At 37.3% G+C, this 18,017-nt stretch overlaps 1 protein-coding gene across 1 annotated transcript; it reads right to left on the bottom strand.

Moving 5' to 3' along the window:
* Nucleotides 1–525: 525 nt before the first annotated feature.
* On the bottom strand, nt 526–17,371 carry CPB1 (carboxypeptidase B1). Its single transcript, XM_031596271.2, has 11 exons — nt 17,251–17,371; nt 17,072–17,147; nt 15,024–15,148; nt 13,294–13,393; nt 12,449–12,550; nt 11,680–11,781; nt 10,129–10,239; nt 9,943–10,033; nt 9,140–9,342; nt 1,364–1,448; nt 526–1,175 (listed from the first exon to the last, which is right to left on the bottom strand). The coding sequence occupies exons 1-11, from the start codon at nt 17,319–17,321 to the stop codon at nt 988–990; spliced, it is 1,254 nt and encodes a 417-aa protein (XP_031452131.1). The 5' UTR covers nt 17,322–17,371; the 3' UTR covers nt 526–987.
* Nucleotides 17,372–18,017: the final 646 nt, after the last annotated feature.

Raw genomic sequence — 18,017 nt, 5'->3', positions numbered from 1 at the left:
AGCTCAGGAATGAAAAAGGAGGAATGTTTCAGGATCCATTCCATTTATTTTATAATCCATATTATTAAAATATTAAACTTGTAATAGAAACTGTATCAGTTTCTGTACTGTATTCAGGGGTATCTTTCACTTCAGGAATGCTACTGTTCTGAACTGAACAAAAGGGACAAATTTGGGAAAGTTTGCATAGTTTGTGAGAAGAAGGAGTGCCAGAGGAAAGGGAGAACAGAAGGTGAAGTGAGAAATGGGGAAATCATGATTTTAACAGGCAGAAACAAATATGTACTACATTTGCCAGAATAAATAATAAGAATCCAAGTGAGAGATCCCACCTAATGGTTATAGGAGGAAGTCAGTAGCTGCCACACTCCTTGGAGGACAGACATTAATAGCCCACTAGTCTTCACCATCTGATTTTGTGAGAGAATTAATATATTCCTTCCTGTATGTGTGCAAAAGACTCACTTTTGCACTTTGGCAAAAGTGAAGCCAAAGTCTTTTCTCTTTTTTTTTTTTTTTTTTTTTTTGCTGAGAAAGCCATTCTTTTAAAAATGTCAAAATATGAAGGATTATTTTGCTTATGCATTTAATCCAGTCACTGGAGAAATTCTTCTAGCACTCTATATGTTGTTAACATTCCATTAGCAATTGGCAATGAAATACCTAGGTAATTCCATATGAAGATTAAAGAAGAGACAAAGCTGGTAAGGAAAGTGATTTAAAATTTGAACTTAAAAATGTGGATCTCAGAAAAGCAGGTGTTTGGGCATGCTTATTTTTCCAGCAAGTCTTGTCTGCCATCCCCCCTCCCTAATTATATTAGTTGTCTTAACAAAAAAGTAGAATTTATCTTGGAAGACTTTCAGATTATTGACCTATTATGGACTAAGGATATGGCCAAGCATTAAGTAAAGCAAAAAATAAAAAAATATTGAACATACAGAGAAAGGTATCTTTGAATAACTTTAATAGTTTCTAGAATTTCCTTTAATACAAGTGATCAAGGACATAACTGGCAATGTATTTAACAGCAAGCAGAGTCTCCTCACAGGTTGGCTTTATCTGAGACTCAGGCAGAAGAAACCCATAATTACCAGTGTCACGGAGCTCAAAAGTGAAAGAGTACTTGATGCCTTGATCATAAGCCCAGTCATCAGAGCCTCCTGCAGCAGGGTCTGATAAAGAAATAAAACATGACTGTAAAAGTGGAAACGACAAACTGTAGAACCAGAAATACAGAACAAACAGTTAAAAAAAGGATATATAGTGAATCAATTGATTTCTTCTTCTGGTGGAAAGGCATTCGTGACTTATGCAATTACTGAGATCCATTTCAGGTTGGCATACTTAGGCCAGTACTTACAGATTGTTGTAGCTCCTGGACCGTATACGTATTTGGTGTTGTACAAACTGGTCAGTTTTTCGGTTGCAACACTAGCAATGGTGTTCTGTAGGGAAAGAGCAAATATAAATGCAGATTTCCAGAAGCATTCTGGATGAATCTCAGCAAATTTGTTGAGCAAACTGCAAAGCTGTGCTTGAGAAGGTAAACTGTTTTCCACCTCTCAGAATGATTAGGTGCAAGTAGTTGCCAGTACATGCCCTGTCAGTAAAAAGCTTACTCTCCAAGCTTCGGTGGTGCATAGTCTGCCTGTGTAGAGCTGCCTTAGCGTATAGCTGGTGCATAGTCCCATATAGCTTGGGGCAATAGCAAACAGCATTTTTTATGCTTAAAAGAAACCTGTTGAAGACTTAAAATAAATAAGGAATCCCTGTGAAGAGTAATAACTTGGTACAGTAGACTGGGAACACAATACCCTTCCTTTTCGTTCTGTTCATGCAGCATTTAAATTCAGAGTAGTGCCAGTTTAGTTGGACACCGCTGGAAGTGGAAGCAGTATAATAAATGTTAATAGACAGAAAAGGCATAAATTACCTCAGAACCATATGTAGTCTCATTAATTTCATTTCATTTCCTGTGCTCGGAGGGACTCGTTCAACTCCCACTGATTTCAGTGAGGGCTGGATCAGGCCCATCAGTACTACCATGAAGCTTTGTATGTTTGCATTAAGGAAAATTACAGACTTTGGAATGTGTGACTTTTCCACTTCTTCTTTATACAGCATGTTGGTAATAAAACATGAAAACTATTACTAACAGATGATAAATGTGAACAATTTTTGAAAGCAGATGTTCAGTATAAGAGTAAGTGATGGGTTGCCTTATCTTTGTTTATAGCTTACAGCTGAATGCTCACTATCCCAAGAATCTCCTCAAGCCCCTTCTTTCTCTATAGGTTGTACTCTGGCTTATTTCCAAAAGGAAGAGAGATTGTAAAATATTCTGTTTACCCTCGTGCTTTAAGTGTTTCTGTGAATTACTGAAAAATGCATATTGGACCATGTGTTTTGAGAAATCTGAGTTTAGCAAGAGAGCTTCTGCAGAACATCATCAAAATTTGTTTGCATTAATGCTGGTAACCTAATACAGGACTGCAAGGGTTTCCCCACTCGTAAGTGCTGGATTTTGATTCAGAGCAGCAGGGGTAGCTGAGCTCTCTCTGGCATTTGCTAGCAATACCCTAGGTTTTTTTGGTGTTGGTTTTTTTTTTTTCAGTCTTTTTTTTTTTTAATAAATAATATATAAATTTAATCATAAGCTGAGATTGAGTCAAATCTCTAAATAGTAAATTCATTATTAAATGTAAACAGATTCTTCCTCTTTTCAAAAATATGCAAAGGGGAAACTAAATTTGGAATGATTCGTTTTACACTACTTACGGACCTGCTGGTTATTAATATTTGATCTCTTTTCAGTGAACTGCATTGTAGAGACAACAAAACAGCAAAGCTGCTTTTAGGGAAGAGTGGGGCATACCTTTCTCTCTGCCAAAATGCCTGCTTCAAATCAGACCAGAACAGGCAGAAGATAAAGGATGTCAGGAAGTGTATTTACCTGGGGTGTATTTTGTTATTGGCCAGGAAGTTATGAGAAGGATTTGTAGGAAAAGAAGTTGAGATTTCCAGCTGTAAGGAGACTGGAATCCAAATATACAACTTCCTCAAGTTCTGCAGCTTGGAGATTGATGTGGTATTTAAATGACCTTCTCCATTAACTGAACGACATGACCGAGCATTTATGACTTCATCTTGAAATGAACATTTATCAAAAGGTTTGAAATCTGATTTTTTTTTTTCTTTATTAAGTGACTCTCTCCCAGTTGCTTTCCTAATGGATTTACAGTACAATATCTGAAGGTCAAAACAAAATTTCAACTTTTTAGGAACTAAAGTCACCTCTTTCTCATGATATAAAAATGAGGAACAGTAAGAATGAAGCTTGTGAGTCTAACACAGCATTTTTCAAAAGGGGTTGTGATATTTAGCTTTTGAAAAATAGTTTGGATTTTCATACCCATATGCTATTTGGAATACAGCTGCCAGGAGACGCATGGCTATCTCATTGGCCTTAGAGGATACTCTTTTCTGTTACTGATTTTCAAGATTTCTTTGTTTAACTGGCTTAACTCAATTGCTGTGGTTTCTTTGTTTGTTTTTAACTGTCAAGAATGTCTCTGTTGCGAGGAAAACTCTGCTCAGAGATATAGCAGCAGAGAAGCAAGCGGCGCCCTGAAGTCCTAGGAATAACTCCTAATTAATACCTTGTAACTGGGAGCAGGAATGGCTTTTCAGATTCTGTCTCAGAGCTGAACTCGCAGAGCAGGTCATTTCAGCAGAAGGTGTATTCCCTGCACTAATCATCCACCTGCGTTTACACAGCAATTACTAATATTTTGCCTAATGTTGTGTGCGGAGTGCAATGGGCAGTGAGACAGCAGAGCTGTGTTCTCAGTTGTCATTATCTTACATAATTTACAACATTTAAACCTATCTTTATTGTTATTAGTGTTTAATGAAAGATGTGTCTAACTGGCCACCCTTTCTATCGCATCTGGAGCTTTGAGCTAACAACATAATTTACCAGGAGAAGCATCTTCTGCCTGTTAATAAGTAATTTTGGGGGGGCAGCTCCCTCATTTCATTCTTTCATCATCAGGGCAGATTTACCAGCAAACTGTGGCTGTTTAGAAACACTTCAGGGATGTTGATTACACAGCTGCTGCTTGCAGACAAGTCCCTTTGCCATCACAGAATCACAGAATGGCCTGAGTTGAAAAGGACCACAGTGATCATCGAGTTTCAACTCCCCTGCTATGTGCAGGATTGCCAAACCAGTAGACCAGGCTGAAACACCTGTTCTCTGAGTGACTGGGCCAGACTCTTCTTTCACTGCACTGCAGATTGATTTGCCTGAGAATGAAAACCATATTTTCCTTCCACTTCTGTCTCATGTACTACTTAAGCTTCCTTTGTAATGGAAGTCTGAAGGGTGCTGTTTGCAAAGTTAGCTGTAGCCAAGTGAAGCTGCACTTCCGAGGCTTCTTGTTTTGGCAGTAAAACCAGACTCTCCTCAGGAGTCCATAGCTGATGTGTAATTTAGTGTACTGTTTCGTTGTTGCTCATGGTTAAGCATCTCCCCCAAGAGCCTAGGGAATCCAGCCAAGTGGAAGACTTCAGTATGATGCTCTTTTTCCTTTGCAAGCCAGTTTCTCTGAGGCAGTCTTACAGGCTGCATAAGAAATTGATCCCTGGTGAGAGGGTTTCCAGTGTGACTACGTTAAGGTGAATGTGCCCTACAACTGTAGGAGACTTGACTTTGAGCCAAGCTCACACATAAGCATCATCTGTACAAAGCTGCTACTGTAAGCATCCTTTTCAGAGCAGTGACACTACCAGTACAGAGCAGGTCTGTTTTGACAAACTCAGTGCAAGAGCTTCCAAATGTTGCTTTTCTGGCTGCTTCCATTTGCTATGTTTCCCAGTTTCTCTACCAAATATTTACTATATATAGTACAATCTAAGGAGTTTTTAACAGTACAGATACAATAGTATAGGTTGTGACTCTTCTTTGGTATGTCTGAGTCCTTTAGAAAATAGGATTTTTGTTGTTCAAAAATTTGTAACTACATTAAACACATTCTGGAATTAAATCAGGGATGAAGAGACTTTGCTCCCAGGAATCAGGTTAAATAATCAGACTAATAGTATTCACCAAGTCATGTAACATATTTGAAATTCACTCTTCTTGCAGACTGCACAGACTCTATGCCTATCTCCGCTTTCTACTTTGTTCTATTCTAAGGGCTCCAAAGGTATGAGAAGTGAAATGGTTGACCAACCCAACATAGAACATGAATTTCAGTGAGCTTAAACAACAAAAGAAGTGGAAATCTTGTGTCTAGAAAATTATCTTCAGCTGTGAATTAATACGATATTCTATAGCCTACCAAATAGTATATGATACCAATATACAAATCTAACATGCAGACACGGATTTGGTGCTGAGTTTGTTCAGCAAAGAGATGGCATTGAACCTGGAAAGGAAGAGAGAGCATGGTGGACATCCCTCTCTATCAGTTCAGAACCAATTCAGATGCAAACAAGAATTGATAGAGCTAGATAAGTCTTTGCTGAAAATGAGGAAAGCATAGGATGACCTAATAGGAAAGTAAGGCAAAAATTTGAACTGATTAAAAACATACGGGTTGAATGGTTTATGCCAAATGTGATTAAATGCAGAGGCCTGTATTGCAAGGACAAAAATGTGAATGGTAAAATGAAGATAAAAAGAATCTTTTTGGGGTGGGGAGAGATATTGGTCTTGCCAGTCACGTGTTTTAATTGTGAAGAGCTAATGCTTCTGTTCTCAGTAGGCGACGGATTTGAGTGTGTATTCTGTGTGCAATGTAACTCTCAAGGGTACAGTAAATAATGAGCCAACTGAAGATTATGAGGCAGACAAAATGAGATCCACCAAAAAAGAGTACATTTTTCTTTCAAGGAGTCATCTCCAGAATATTGTGCAACTTCTGAGAAATTTCTGACCTAGATTTTCCTGTCTTGGGTGTTTTTATTTGTTCATGTATTGTTTGGATAACAGTGAAAGTTCTGTGCAGCATCTCAGAAGTGAGAAAAACAAACAAATTATCCTATGCTGAATACAGGGAGAAAAATTTGGGGAGAATTCTTGTGTTCTGTGGGATTGAGTTCCTCTTGCCTCTGAGGAAAAGGAGGGAAGTTGTGGGAAGGAAAAGTCATGCATGATTTTCATCTTCTGTCATACTGCATAGTCCTGGGGTGATTGGGGATAGCCCTAATCCTCTACTCAAACCAAGTTACAGTAATGTGAGGTTGCTATGATTAACTATAGCAGTGAAGAATGAAGCATTAAGGTTGCTGGAACTCCTAGAGTGCCCTGTTTTACCTGAGGAACAAAAAGCAGAACAGTTTTTTTGCCTTCTGATTTCTTGAGGCTGTGAGCAAAAGAAAAAGTCTTTCAAGCCCCAAGGACACTGCTCAGTGTTCTTGCAGGAAAGGAAGGTACAAGCTTTCTCTACATCTTTCTTTTGTGCAGAGCTACTGATTTCAATCTCAAATTACTCAATTTTTGTACCCTTATGTGTCTCAGACACTGGAATGTGGCACAGACCTCAGTGTATTATGCTACCTTTAATTAAATATAATGGAACAAAATATTATTAATGATAAGCAGACATGAAATTTTGTTTAACCACATGTCGAGCTGCTCACTGGAAGAGATAAGAAATTGCAGCTATATTTCCTTTAATTTATTAGATCTGTCAGAGTAAAAATAACATCCAAGATAAGATAATGGCACTATAAATTTTGCTCCATTTGAAAAGTGATTTATGGTCCTCTGATTCACCCAAACAATCTCTATGAAAAAAGAGATTCTAATTTTTCACCATTTCTCTAAATTCTAAATCTAGACACAACTTTTTGTCACAGAATAATGACTGGCATACACCTCGTCTCTTTTTGTAAGTGTATCATTTTAAGCAAATACAGCTATTGATGGAAAACCTTAAATTTCTTTAGTTACAGCTCAAATGAATGTGCTTTAGTTATCTCAAGTAGCCTGAAAAGCCGCACCTTTGAACTTGACCCAGAGCCTGTGGAAGTCAGCCTATTTAATTCATATGTGTTGGAGCGAATTGGGCCTTTTCTGTTTAATTATCCTGGCTATAGGCAGTTTTGATTGGATGATACTCTGATCTCATTCTCTGAAAGAAGGATTTTTGGCAAGAAGTCTTCCCTTGTTAAAGTCAGGTACTGCTCAAGTAGAACATCTCTGGGATCCTGCTGTCTTTTTGTTGGGATCACCAGTAAAAGAAGTATTTTCCCTTAATTAACACATGAAAACCACTCATCGGGTCACCTTGTCATTGGTGGTGAGGTTTGTAATTGCTTTGTACTGGAAAATAATGGAACCCCCTCTGGGATCATTGTGCCCAATTTAAAATGTAGGATAAAATGACAGTTAAAAGTCTAACTTATGAAGTGAAATCAAATAGGTGAAGAGAAGTATATAGGTTGTATTCCTGAGCTATTTATTTCTTATGCTGAATAATAATAGTAGACTTGTTCTCTATGGCAGGAAAATAAGGCTTTTATTAATTAAAAGCTGGGGAGCCATTGTAAAAGTAATTCATGAAATTATATTCCATATTGGAATCATATCATAAAAATTTAAATTGATAAAAGAAAGTGAAAACCAAGAAAATCTTAAGTTATTTCTTATTTCTAAAGATCATTTTAATAGATAGGATTTCCTGTGTTTTTTAAATACTAGGCCGTTGATGCAAACTTTCTCAGTTTAATACTGTGAGAAGCATGCTGGGGTTTTAGTTAAGTTTCACATTTGCTTTTGATTCAAAAAGTTGAGCGGAATGTCATGCAACTTTTTAGCACATGTGAACTTTGTGATCTTGACAATGAAGCAGCTCAAGGGCTTTGTGCTGTTTATTGCCTGAGACTGAACTGCAATGTGTAAAATGTGAAAAAATGTAAAAACTGAAGACAAAAATTCACTATAGTTCCATGGAATAATTAAAATCAAAGCTTTCTGGAAAATAAATTAAGAAAGCAAAATTTTCATCTGGATTTCATCCTCTCTTTTAAGAGTAAAATATGCTGCAGGAAAGTTCACTGTTGGCCCGAGTTCTTGTTTGTGCTTTGGAATTGTGACATCTATTTGGGAGCACTCATAAATCTGTCAAGCCCCCCCAGCAGACCAGCACACTTAGTGTTGTTGCCTTGGACTTTTGGCAGCATCCAGGAAAGAGAGGGAATCAAGATTTGTTTGTTTTGTTTTGCTCTGTTGTCTTTCCTGCCAACAGCTTCTAATTGCTAATATGCCAGAGTACTGAAGTAATTTTATTATTCATGATCGTTGATTCTTGGCCTTATGAAATGTTTACAACTTTTATGCACACTTAATATTTTTAACTTTTTTTTTTTTTAATTCCGGATTGTTATTCAAATGGTGTTAGGGTGTGTCCTTCATTTTGGATGAATAAAAGAGGAGTTGTTATTTAGAACATAACATTTCCCTCTTCTCTTCCAAGTAAGGGGTGTATTTGAATCAAGGCCTATTTAGAAAGGTCTCAGAACTCATTGTTTTCACCTGTTTTGTGCCTGTTTTTAATTATAATCATAGTCCAATATATATTATATTTATTATCGACAAAAACTGCCTCATTGTCCTTAATCTGTATCGTTCTCTTTTCCTTCAGTGAGAAGTAAGGTTTGGTACGAAGTGTTAGGCAGAGTTCCTTATTTACTGGGGCTGTTACCAGTTCAGTCATTTCTGTGTAGTTATGATAGTCCAGCAAGCTGTTGGCATGGCTTACAAAGCGTAATGTTTCTGTGTGATGTTCTGCTGCCACACACTGCAAACTCTTGTGTCAGGAAGAAGCGGTGCTGCATGATGTAGTGAATTTCTCTATGGCATGACTGGAAGGCAATCCTGACCTTGTGGCAAATTCATTGTATATATTGAAATAAAGTAAGGTTCTCAAGTTTATCTTGTGCTTGAACTATGTGGAAGCCATCAGGGTTTCTCTGGTTTTTGAAGTATTTTCAAAAACTGGCAACATGTACTCTTTATTCACAGTTAAAGATGCTGCCTGAAGTTAAATAGACCTAAATAGTGCTCTTTCATTATCTCAAAAACGTTCTTTTCATTACATCAAAATGACAAAGAACTTGTGCTTACCAGTTCGTTGTAATCCTTTGGATGTGCGTAAGTGTATGAATAAGGAAACAGTAGCAGCTGGGAGTAGGAGTGAATAGTCAGGTATGCCTTGATTGTAGAAAGATGTTCACGAATAAAATCAGCCAAAGCCTTTGTCTCCTTTTCAGACTCAGGTGAGGAGCCACAGTAAGTGGAATCACAGGGTCTATTTGAGGCCCCCAGTTCTGGAAAGAACAGTGAATGTAATGAATACTTAATAAAAAAGTTGGTTGTTAGGAGAATGATATTATATAAATTTCATAATAAACTGCCACACCTGTATTCTATCGGAACAGAGAGTCCTTTGTTGCATAGTTAAGGCACTAGGCAATATGACACAGTGTTCAGTAAATACGATCTGTTCTTCTTTGCTTGTTTGGAGGGACATGAGTTTTTTTGCAAAGCCCTATGTTATTTAAATGATTATTATTTGCTTCCTTACTTAAAAGTCTTCTCCTTGCACATCTCCCCCATATCTGGGGTGCTTTCAGGAACCAGCAAAGAGAGCAGCCCTCTGCAATGAGTGAAACAACTGAAAGAAAGCTATTTTGACTTCTCTTCTGAAGTCTGCTGTTCATAGAAGTAGCTATACTAATGAAACTAGTAACCAAAATTTGTTTTTTGCATAAAATTTGAACACCAGCTATTCCACAATGCTATATTGGTGGTCTTCAATCAAAATAATGATGAACCAACCATAATAACATAAGGGAAAATCCATAATTAAGTATTTTGGCTATTGCATTTCTGGGTGATTGCTGCAGCTTCTATTAGGAGACACTTACGGCACCAGCCAGCATTGAAATTCCTGTTGGGATCGGTACCAATGCAAAAGGTGCCAGTGTTTTTAGAGCGTGTCTTTCTCCACATACGGTCCTAAAATAGAATGGTGAAGCTTAGAGTAAAAGTAAGAAAGAGTTCTTACAGTTGGCTTAGCCAGCAATATTTTTGAGAAAGAGGAACATACTTACATTTGTCCAGGTGTAAACGTAACCATCAATATTAACAACTGGCAAAACATAGAAGTCCAAGCTGTTGAGAAGTTCGGTCATGGTACTGTCTGTTCCGTAGGTCTCAACAGCCTAATCAGAGAAAAGTAGAAAGAGCTGATGATGCCTTCATGGAATGAAAACACCTCCAGCATATATTTGAAGGCCTGGATCTAGAATTACTGAATGTGGAAGGTGAAGTCATCCAGGGCACTGCTCCACATGAGGTGGTAGCTCTGATGTTATATATGCTCAGAAGACTTACAGTGACTGAAACCATGTTCCTGAGAGTCATCTTTTTTCTGGTGGATAAAATGTATTTTAAAGCAATGTTGATTTTGAACAGGATAATAAAGAAAAGGTTTCTATCTACTAGCTTATCAATGAAAGACAGAAGAAAGTTCTGTCTTTCTCCCCGTATATCTTCCCTGTGTCCTGTCGTCTTAAACGCTTGTTTATAGTTTGAATCGATAGTAAATTCTGGTTTTGATATCTGTTATGCAGATAAAATTCATCACTAATCAAAACTACAGAGAATATTTCCGTCATTACATCCTTAGACATTTCTAGTCATAATACTTTGGTTGCACATATTCATAGAGAGGCGGATTTTTCCATGCAATTTTCCAGGTACGTACGTCATAAGAACTCCTGCCTACATATCCTATTGTTTATGACCTAGCACTTTGTATGCTTGTTCAGAAATTTAAGTCAGTCTTGTGTGAGCATCCAATTATAATTGACATTTGCTCTAAAGGCCTGGTTGCATCCTTTACTTTACAAAGGCCTGGTTTCCTTTACTTTACGAAGATGTAAAGTGCAATGCAAGGAGCAGTGCAGTAGAAAAAGAAATCTACTGTCCTGTAGCTAGCAAGCAGACAGGTTAGGTGTAGAATTTGGAAAAGAAATTTTAGGTCACCAGAACTTACATTTTTCCGGTGTTTTTTGTTTGTTTATTTCTTTAGGTGGGTTTTTTGTTTGGTTGGGTTTTTTGCTTGTTTGTTTGCAGATACAAAGAATGATCTACTTAGTTTTTTCTGTAGTTTCTGACTGTTATGTCTGGAAGCAATCCCAGCTGAATCTCCAATGACTCTCAGAGGACTGCACTTTAAAGTTTCTTCTACCTATCCACACTTGCATTCTCTGCGCAGAGCCACTGCTGGTGTCAGGTACATCCATGAATTAAATGATCAGACAGTGAAAATGACAGCTGTAGTGACGTGAATTGCTGAGAGAAGAATGGTAGCACATACTGTCTGCAGCCTTATTGGGAGATAATGAAATAACATTCCCTTTGACTTCACTGAGATGTCACTTTCAATTTCCACTGCTCCTTACACAAAACCGCATGGCTGTCTGAGAGATAGAGGTTATATTTGCCACCGATGCCGCTGCAAGCATACCTCATACACATGCTTAGGTAGTCTTAAGCTGCTCAAAGATTACAGGGCAGCCATTAAGATCTAGTGTAAGTGGTTGAAATAAAAATAATTGCGTTTTGTAAAACAAGTTTTGATCATTATGCTTACTGACTTCTTTCACAAACCACTGGCAGAAAGCAGGGGAGATCCACTCTCTTGCATGAAAACCACAGTCCATGAAGATGGCCTTCTTATTCGTACCGCTTTTTCCCAACTACAGAAACAAATAAAAAAACAAACCCAGGTTCCGAATGAAACAATTTGTATGCAGATGTCTAGGGAGTTCTCTCAGCTGTAGTTGACAATGATATTCAAGCTAAAACCTTATAATCTGAATGATTTTATTTTTATTAATGTAGGTTACTCTCCTCCACCACAATAATAGATTGTTCTGCACTGCTGATATATTTCCTGTGGTGTTTCTAGTAGTTAGCTTTGTTTGGATGGGTGACAGAGGCTTATGCAATTTTAGGCAAGTAACCTTTATTCTCTCACCTTTAATTCGTTAATCATATCTTATTTATTCATAAGAGTTATTCAAAAACCCCGCATCTGATGAAGAAACAAACATATTGCCTTTTGCTAGGGAGACTGACATCTATAGATCCTTTTAGAGTAAATGTGCTTACAGGTGGAGAGAATATAAAGGTAGGTGATAATTCACTTGCCTCACAGGATTGTTGTTAAATTTATGCCTGAACTTCTAGTAATTCATTATGGCCCTTATATCTTAAAGTAAAAAAGATCATAGTATAAGTTGTGCAAAAAATCTGTTTGGTTTCTTTCAAAATGTAGATTAATATCTTAACATCATCATTCAGTAGGCATCATAGTCTTGAATAGATAAGAGCATTCTGGCACAAATGAATCGCTGCACTTACTTTGAGAAGGTACAGCGGCCGTCCTTCGTATGTTTCCCCAATTACACTGCGAGAGACCAGGGTTGGGTTCTGAGCAGCAATGTCAGCAGTCCAAGCAGCTATCTGTTTAATAAGGAGAATAAAGATGTTGATGTGTCTGTGCTCAGGTCCAGAGTAACTTATTCACAGCTTTCAAGCTGGAAGGGTCCTTCTGAGAATTGAACCAAACATTTAATACCATTCATAGATTTCCAAGAATTAACTCTTACTTGTGCCAGAACTATGTATCTAATCTTAGTTGGTTTTTTTTTTTCCAGTGATAGATAGTGTTTCATAGCAGACCTCATCAAACTATTGCTGAACTAGGATTTTCTGATATGAATTTATCTAAAACTTCTAATCATTGGAATCTGGTTGGTGAGTCAAGAAACTTTTTGAATGCTAACCGTACATAGTGCTTAGAGATTATGATTTTGTCATCCTTTTAATTTAACAAAAGAAAACATTCTTCCTTTTACAGTAAGTAGGTTGAATGCCTTAAGTCTTCTGCATGCTGTCATGTTTTTCAGTTTCATAGCTCTTCTATTTATTATCATTCTTGAACTGCTTACAGAAGCACTGGGCGGGGATTTATGGGAACAGTCCAACGAAGTAAAATACAAAAGAAATAAATATGTGTAGGCAAATGGATTATGCAGATTATCTCTGTAATGAGCAATGAAGGAGAGATTTTGGAGAGGAGGTTATCAAGTTAAGGGATGTAACAGAAGAGGAGAAGGGAATATTGATGGAAGAATATCAGAAGCCATTTTGACTATGGAGGCTAAGATATCAAGTTGAGACAGTGGAAAACTTTTGGACTTTACCTTATCCCAGGTGTTGTATTTTTCATAGCTGTGACCAGTGCTACGAACTTTGCTGTCAAACTGAGCATGCAGTGCAGTCTGCAGGTTGTCAATTAGAACTCTGCAATACCACAAAAAGCAGAAAGAAATGTGCAATTTGTTAGCAGAAAATTAAGCACCATATGGATATCTTTGGATTTGCACAGAACTAAGGCCATGTTGATTATGAAGAGACATGCGGGGGACTGGTTTATGCATTTGAAAATAATGTAAGTTATGTTCAAGTTTCAATCTCCTTCCTGCCTCATCCTTGCTGACAGAATGATCACAAAGCAATAGCTTCTTAACTCACACCTGCCCACTTAACTCCCATACTAGCAAACCTCCAGAGTACTAATAGTTTGGTTTAGGAAGAATGGCAGTGCTAAAACAGGGTGCATGTAAACTATATTAGTTCTGTATCCAAGTAAAACTCTCCTTTGCCTTGGACTGACCTCATGATGCCAGATTGCCTCTTCCTCAAAAGGAAAAGGGCATTCTCTTGAACTGATGATGCTGAAGAACAATTAGACTGCAGTAATGTAACAGCCTCCTGTTATCCAGGATCTCTAGCAACCCAGAGATGTTTGCATGATTAAATTCTTTATCAAACCAGGTTTCCAAAGTTTAGGTGCAGTTTGCAGATGGCAGGATCCATACTCCAATCTGCTTTACTGCTTGTGAGAACAGCTATTAAAGTAGTAACACACCATGGCAAAAAAAAACCCGACAAAAACAACAACAGAAAAAACCACTCTAACATCCTGACTGCATTGGCTGAATCTCTCCTGTTCATCTTTCCCTGGGGCTTAGAGAAAGGCACAGCTCATCATCAAGCATGGTCTTGTGGACCTTTTGCTTATATTTCAACCTTGGCTATAAAAAAAAAAAGATGTTTCCTTGTTTTTTCCAGTGCTTGTCTTAATATCCTTACAAATTCTCACTTGTTCACGATATGTCCTCAATCATTTGGATAGAAGAGCAGGAGGCCACTTTGTGAGGCACCACCAGCCTTCAGAACAAACAGTGCAAATGAGCACATTGACATGATGTCATGGCACTACAGCTCCACTTCAAAAGAATTTTAACTGCTTGGGTTGTCACAAGGACACTCCACTGAAGTTTGTCAGGGACACCTTCCAGACATTTGTTGCCTTTGTTGCAATCAAAAGATTTGTGTATGGACCTGAGGGAGTTCATAAATATCATAGGGAAAGATAGCACATGTAACTCTTCCTTTGCCAAAGAAATAATTCCAATGATACTGGATTCCTGTGCGGTACATGGGCTGAGGTACTACTGAGAACAATCTCTTATAGAGTATTTTTAACTCTGTTCCCTCCCATGGCATCCAAACAGGACACAGTTAACATGGAGATGGCAAGTTTAGGGAGAGAGAATCCTCAGATTTAGCAGAACCTAACAGCTGTTTTTCATGAGAACTCCAAGAAATGAGTTTGATCTGGTGGAAATAAATCTGAGTGATGAAAACTCTCCACCCTGCTGAATGAAGTCATGAGAGTTTGATCAAGTAAAACTGAGTTTTGTTTCTGTGTTTATGCATACACTACACATTGAAAAAGCCTGCTAATCAAGCTGGACCAAGGAGGATGCAATGGAGGATGTTTGTGACAGGAAGATAAGTTCAATCAATATTGACAACGTTCAACACATTTTCTCCAGTATTCAGTCTCCTCCTACTCAAAACTTACTTGTAATCCACTTTGTTTTCTTTCAAGAGATGTTCAACCTCCAAAGCCTTGTCAGCTTCAACTCGGAAATCAACTTGCATTTTTGGCTTTACCAGATCAACGTAGTCTGGCTGCCAAAAGTCAACCTGAAAGAAGGCCAAATGAATATATGAACAAATACATATATACGCATGACTGAGTTTTAAGTGAGTGCATGTGTGATATAGTAATGCTGATTAATTGTGATTAATACAACAAATTTCATGCCGGTGTTACAGTGAACTGATCTTGTTTGCCAGAAAAACTGACTTAAGTTTTAAATGGAATTCAATGAAGATTTTATTAGACCCTTGAACTTATATGGAAGATTTCTGGAGATGGCAGTAACAGTTTAACAAATACCAAGTATTAACTCAGTTTTTGAGTACATTTAATTTTTGACTTATTAAATTATATTACTTAATAGGGACTGCACTAGTCTTGCACAGTGCTAAAATCAGTGCTTCGTATTTTTTCTTTTCAAAATTGAAAAAGGAAAAAAGACAAGTATCACACTAAATCAAATGACAAGTAGCCCTTATATCCATAAGAACATTCTGAACTTCATTTAAAAGAATCTGATGTAAAAGAGACTGGAGTTTTGGAACATAAGGAATATTGTCTGCTCTGAACCTCCCTTACAATTATGACAGCATCTGAACGCATACAGATTTGTGAATGCTGTGCAAAATTTGTAACTCTATAACTTTTTTCATTCTTTGTTCACATTTCATTGGAGATTTTTGCCTATAACCATTAAATGGAAATGGTCTCCTGACTATAGCAAGCTACAAACATACTTTACATACATCAGCTGGAAAGGACTGTTGAATTTATAAGTGTCTTTAAGACTCATTTTGCTGCAGTTTGTAGGAGGAGCCTATGCCTTTGGAAGGTATTGTTTAACTCATAATGGACAAATGACAGTGCAATTACTACTTTACATATTCTTTCTGAAATCTGCTTTAAGATCTCTTGGATTTAGAGTCCTGTTAAAGGTCAGTGAAAACAAAACTGGTTTACCAGTCTAATGCATTTTCAGCTTTTCATGTCCTGAACATAAAGGAAATTGGGGCTGGTCTGCATGTTCACAAATGATGTATCTTCAAGTGAGATGACTATTACAGTGTATACTGCTACCACATAAGTCCTGGCAGATTGCTTTGTATAACAATGGTAGTTTAGAGATCTTTACTTTAAAGAAAACAAGCAATCCCTTTATCCTGCAGACTTAGAAGCAAACTTGTTATATTCATTTTCATAGAACTAGCAGCAACATACCAGTAGTATATTCTTTCTGTAGAATACTGTTTCAGCATACTGTAGTACCCTGCTGCTGCTACTTCTCCACATCTGTACTTCATTAAAAATATCATCCTTTTATCCTACAGATAATGGTGTCTTTTTCACCAACAGCTATTTTACAACATCAAAGCTAAAGAGAAATATTGAAAACACATTTGCTGTCTTTATTGTTTTTTCTCATGTCATTATGTCATCATATATCTACATCAAGGTCAGTCAGAAACATGCAGCTTGGCTGGAGAAAGAAAATTTTAAAGGAAAGTCAGAGACAAAAGGTGACACAAGAGGCTAGAGGCCAAAACAATGTGCAGTTTGTTATGAATATGAATTTTTAGATTGTTTGCATGAACAAAATCTTTTACCTATAACATTAAACATTCTGGTACTTGGAAGTTTCATGTTTTGTCTAATTCATAAAGGCACTCCACAATGAATATATATAATTTCAAAGTAACTCAATTAATAAATTGCAGTGCACGCTTTCATACTCAGGCTGGGGCATCTAGTCTTTTCAGGAAGACATTAACTTGTATTTGAGTAATTCCAGCTTTATCACCTTGTCCTCTTCCCTCTGAAGAAGCACTCACAATGAGTTGCTGGAATCAGGATTAGGTCTTTAATTTAGAAGCTTGTTATTGTTTTTGTTTTGTTGTTTTTTGGTTTGTTAAGAAAAAGGAGAAATGTTCCATTTGGATTCAATAAAGCTCCTTCCCCAAGTTCTTTACCTGCATTATGCTGGCAAGGGAATGGATGATTTCCACCTGCTCATCGTTCTGTGGAATCACACGAAACACCTTGTGGCTGAAAGGAGAGAGAAATTGGATTTTAAAAAGATGAGTCAGCTGGAAGACTTTTGCTCATGGAGAAGAAACCATGAAAATATAAACCTGATGTCTGTACGTACCCGTCAAAAGTCAGATCTTGCAGGTGAGCAGAAGCAACTGCAGCACCTATGAGAACTAAGAACGCCCACATGTTTTTTAAAGAAGTAAACAGGCATTCAGTTCTGGGCTTCTTTTATAATCTGTTTTGTGCTTTTTTTTTTTTTTTTTTTTTAAATCAAATATACACCAGAACAACCCACTGATCAGCTGACAGGTTATCCCTTTGGCCTTGTTTGGTTTGCATATTATTTATAATGTGTACTTTACTCCACACCTGTGAAAACAGCAGAAAGTCTCAAAGGTGGTAGTAGCAGTAGGGGCTAAGGAATTTTTCTGCTAGAGTGGGATGAACTTGTTATGTGAGAAACTGAGTTTAATCCATTTTGTTCTTTTTTAATGTTGCTTTTGTGTGTATATTTTGATGAAAAATGTAATTTTTTTTTCAGTTGTTTGGTTGCTGGATTACAAACTTTATAATAGTTAATTGTCACCTTATGTAATGGCTGATGACTTTCAGATGTTGCAGCAGTGTGACCAGTCTTCTTAATCACACACCACTCTCTCTTTTTCCTGAAAGGTCTGTGGCTGACTGTGACAGAGTCAGAGTGTCTGAAGAGGAAACACAGTTTGAATGTATGAGTTATCAATCTTTTCCCAGTAGGGAGGAAAGGTACTGAACTTTTTGTTGCTTCAGTTATCTCACTCGAAGGGAATCAGATGCCTGCAGAACTGAAGGTGTAGATATTTCTAGTCACGGTGGAGTTGTACATATTCTTCACATAACATA

The sequence above is a fragment of the Phasianus colchicus genome, chromosome 10, assembly GCF_987193195.1.
Source record: "Phasianus colchicus chromosome 10, bPhaCol1.hap1.1, whole genome shotgun sequence".
Classification (NCBI taxonomy): Eukaryota; Metazoa; Chordata; class Aves; order Galliformes; family Phasianidae; genus Phasianus; species Phasianus colchicus.
This window is presented reverse-complemented; position numbering and strand designations above follow the sequence as displayed.

Bases quoted from the DNA above. Each gene is read 5' to 3' on its own strand.
- CPB1 (XM_031596271.2), bottom strand. From the start codon at position 17,321: ATGTGGGCGTTCTTAGTTCTCATAGGTGCTGCAGTTGCTTCTGCTCAC. The intron at 15,149-17,071 runs GTAAAGAACTTG...GCCTTCTTTCAG, and splicing joins CCCTTGCCAGCATAATGCAG to GTTGACTTTTGGCAGCCAGA. The intron at 10,034-10,128 runs GTAAGTATGTTC...ATTCTATTTTAG, and splicing joins ACGTTTACACCTGGACAAAT to GACCGTATGTGGAGAAAGAC.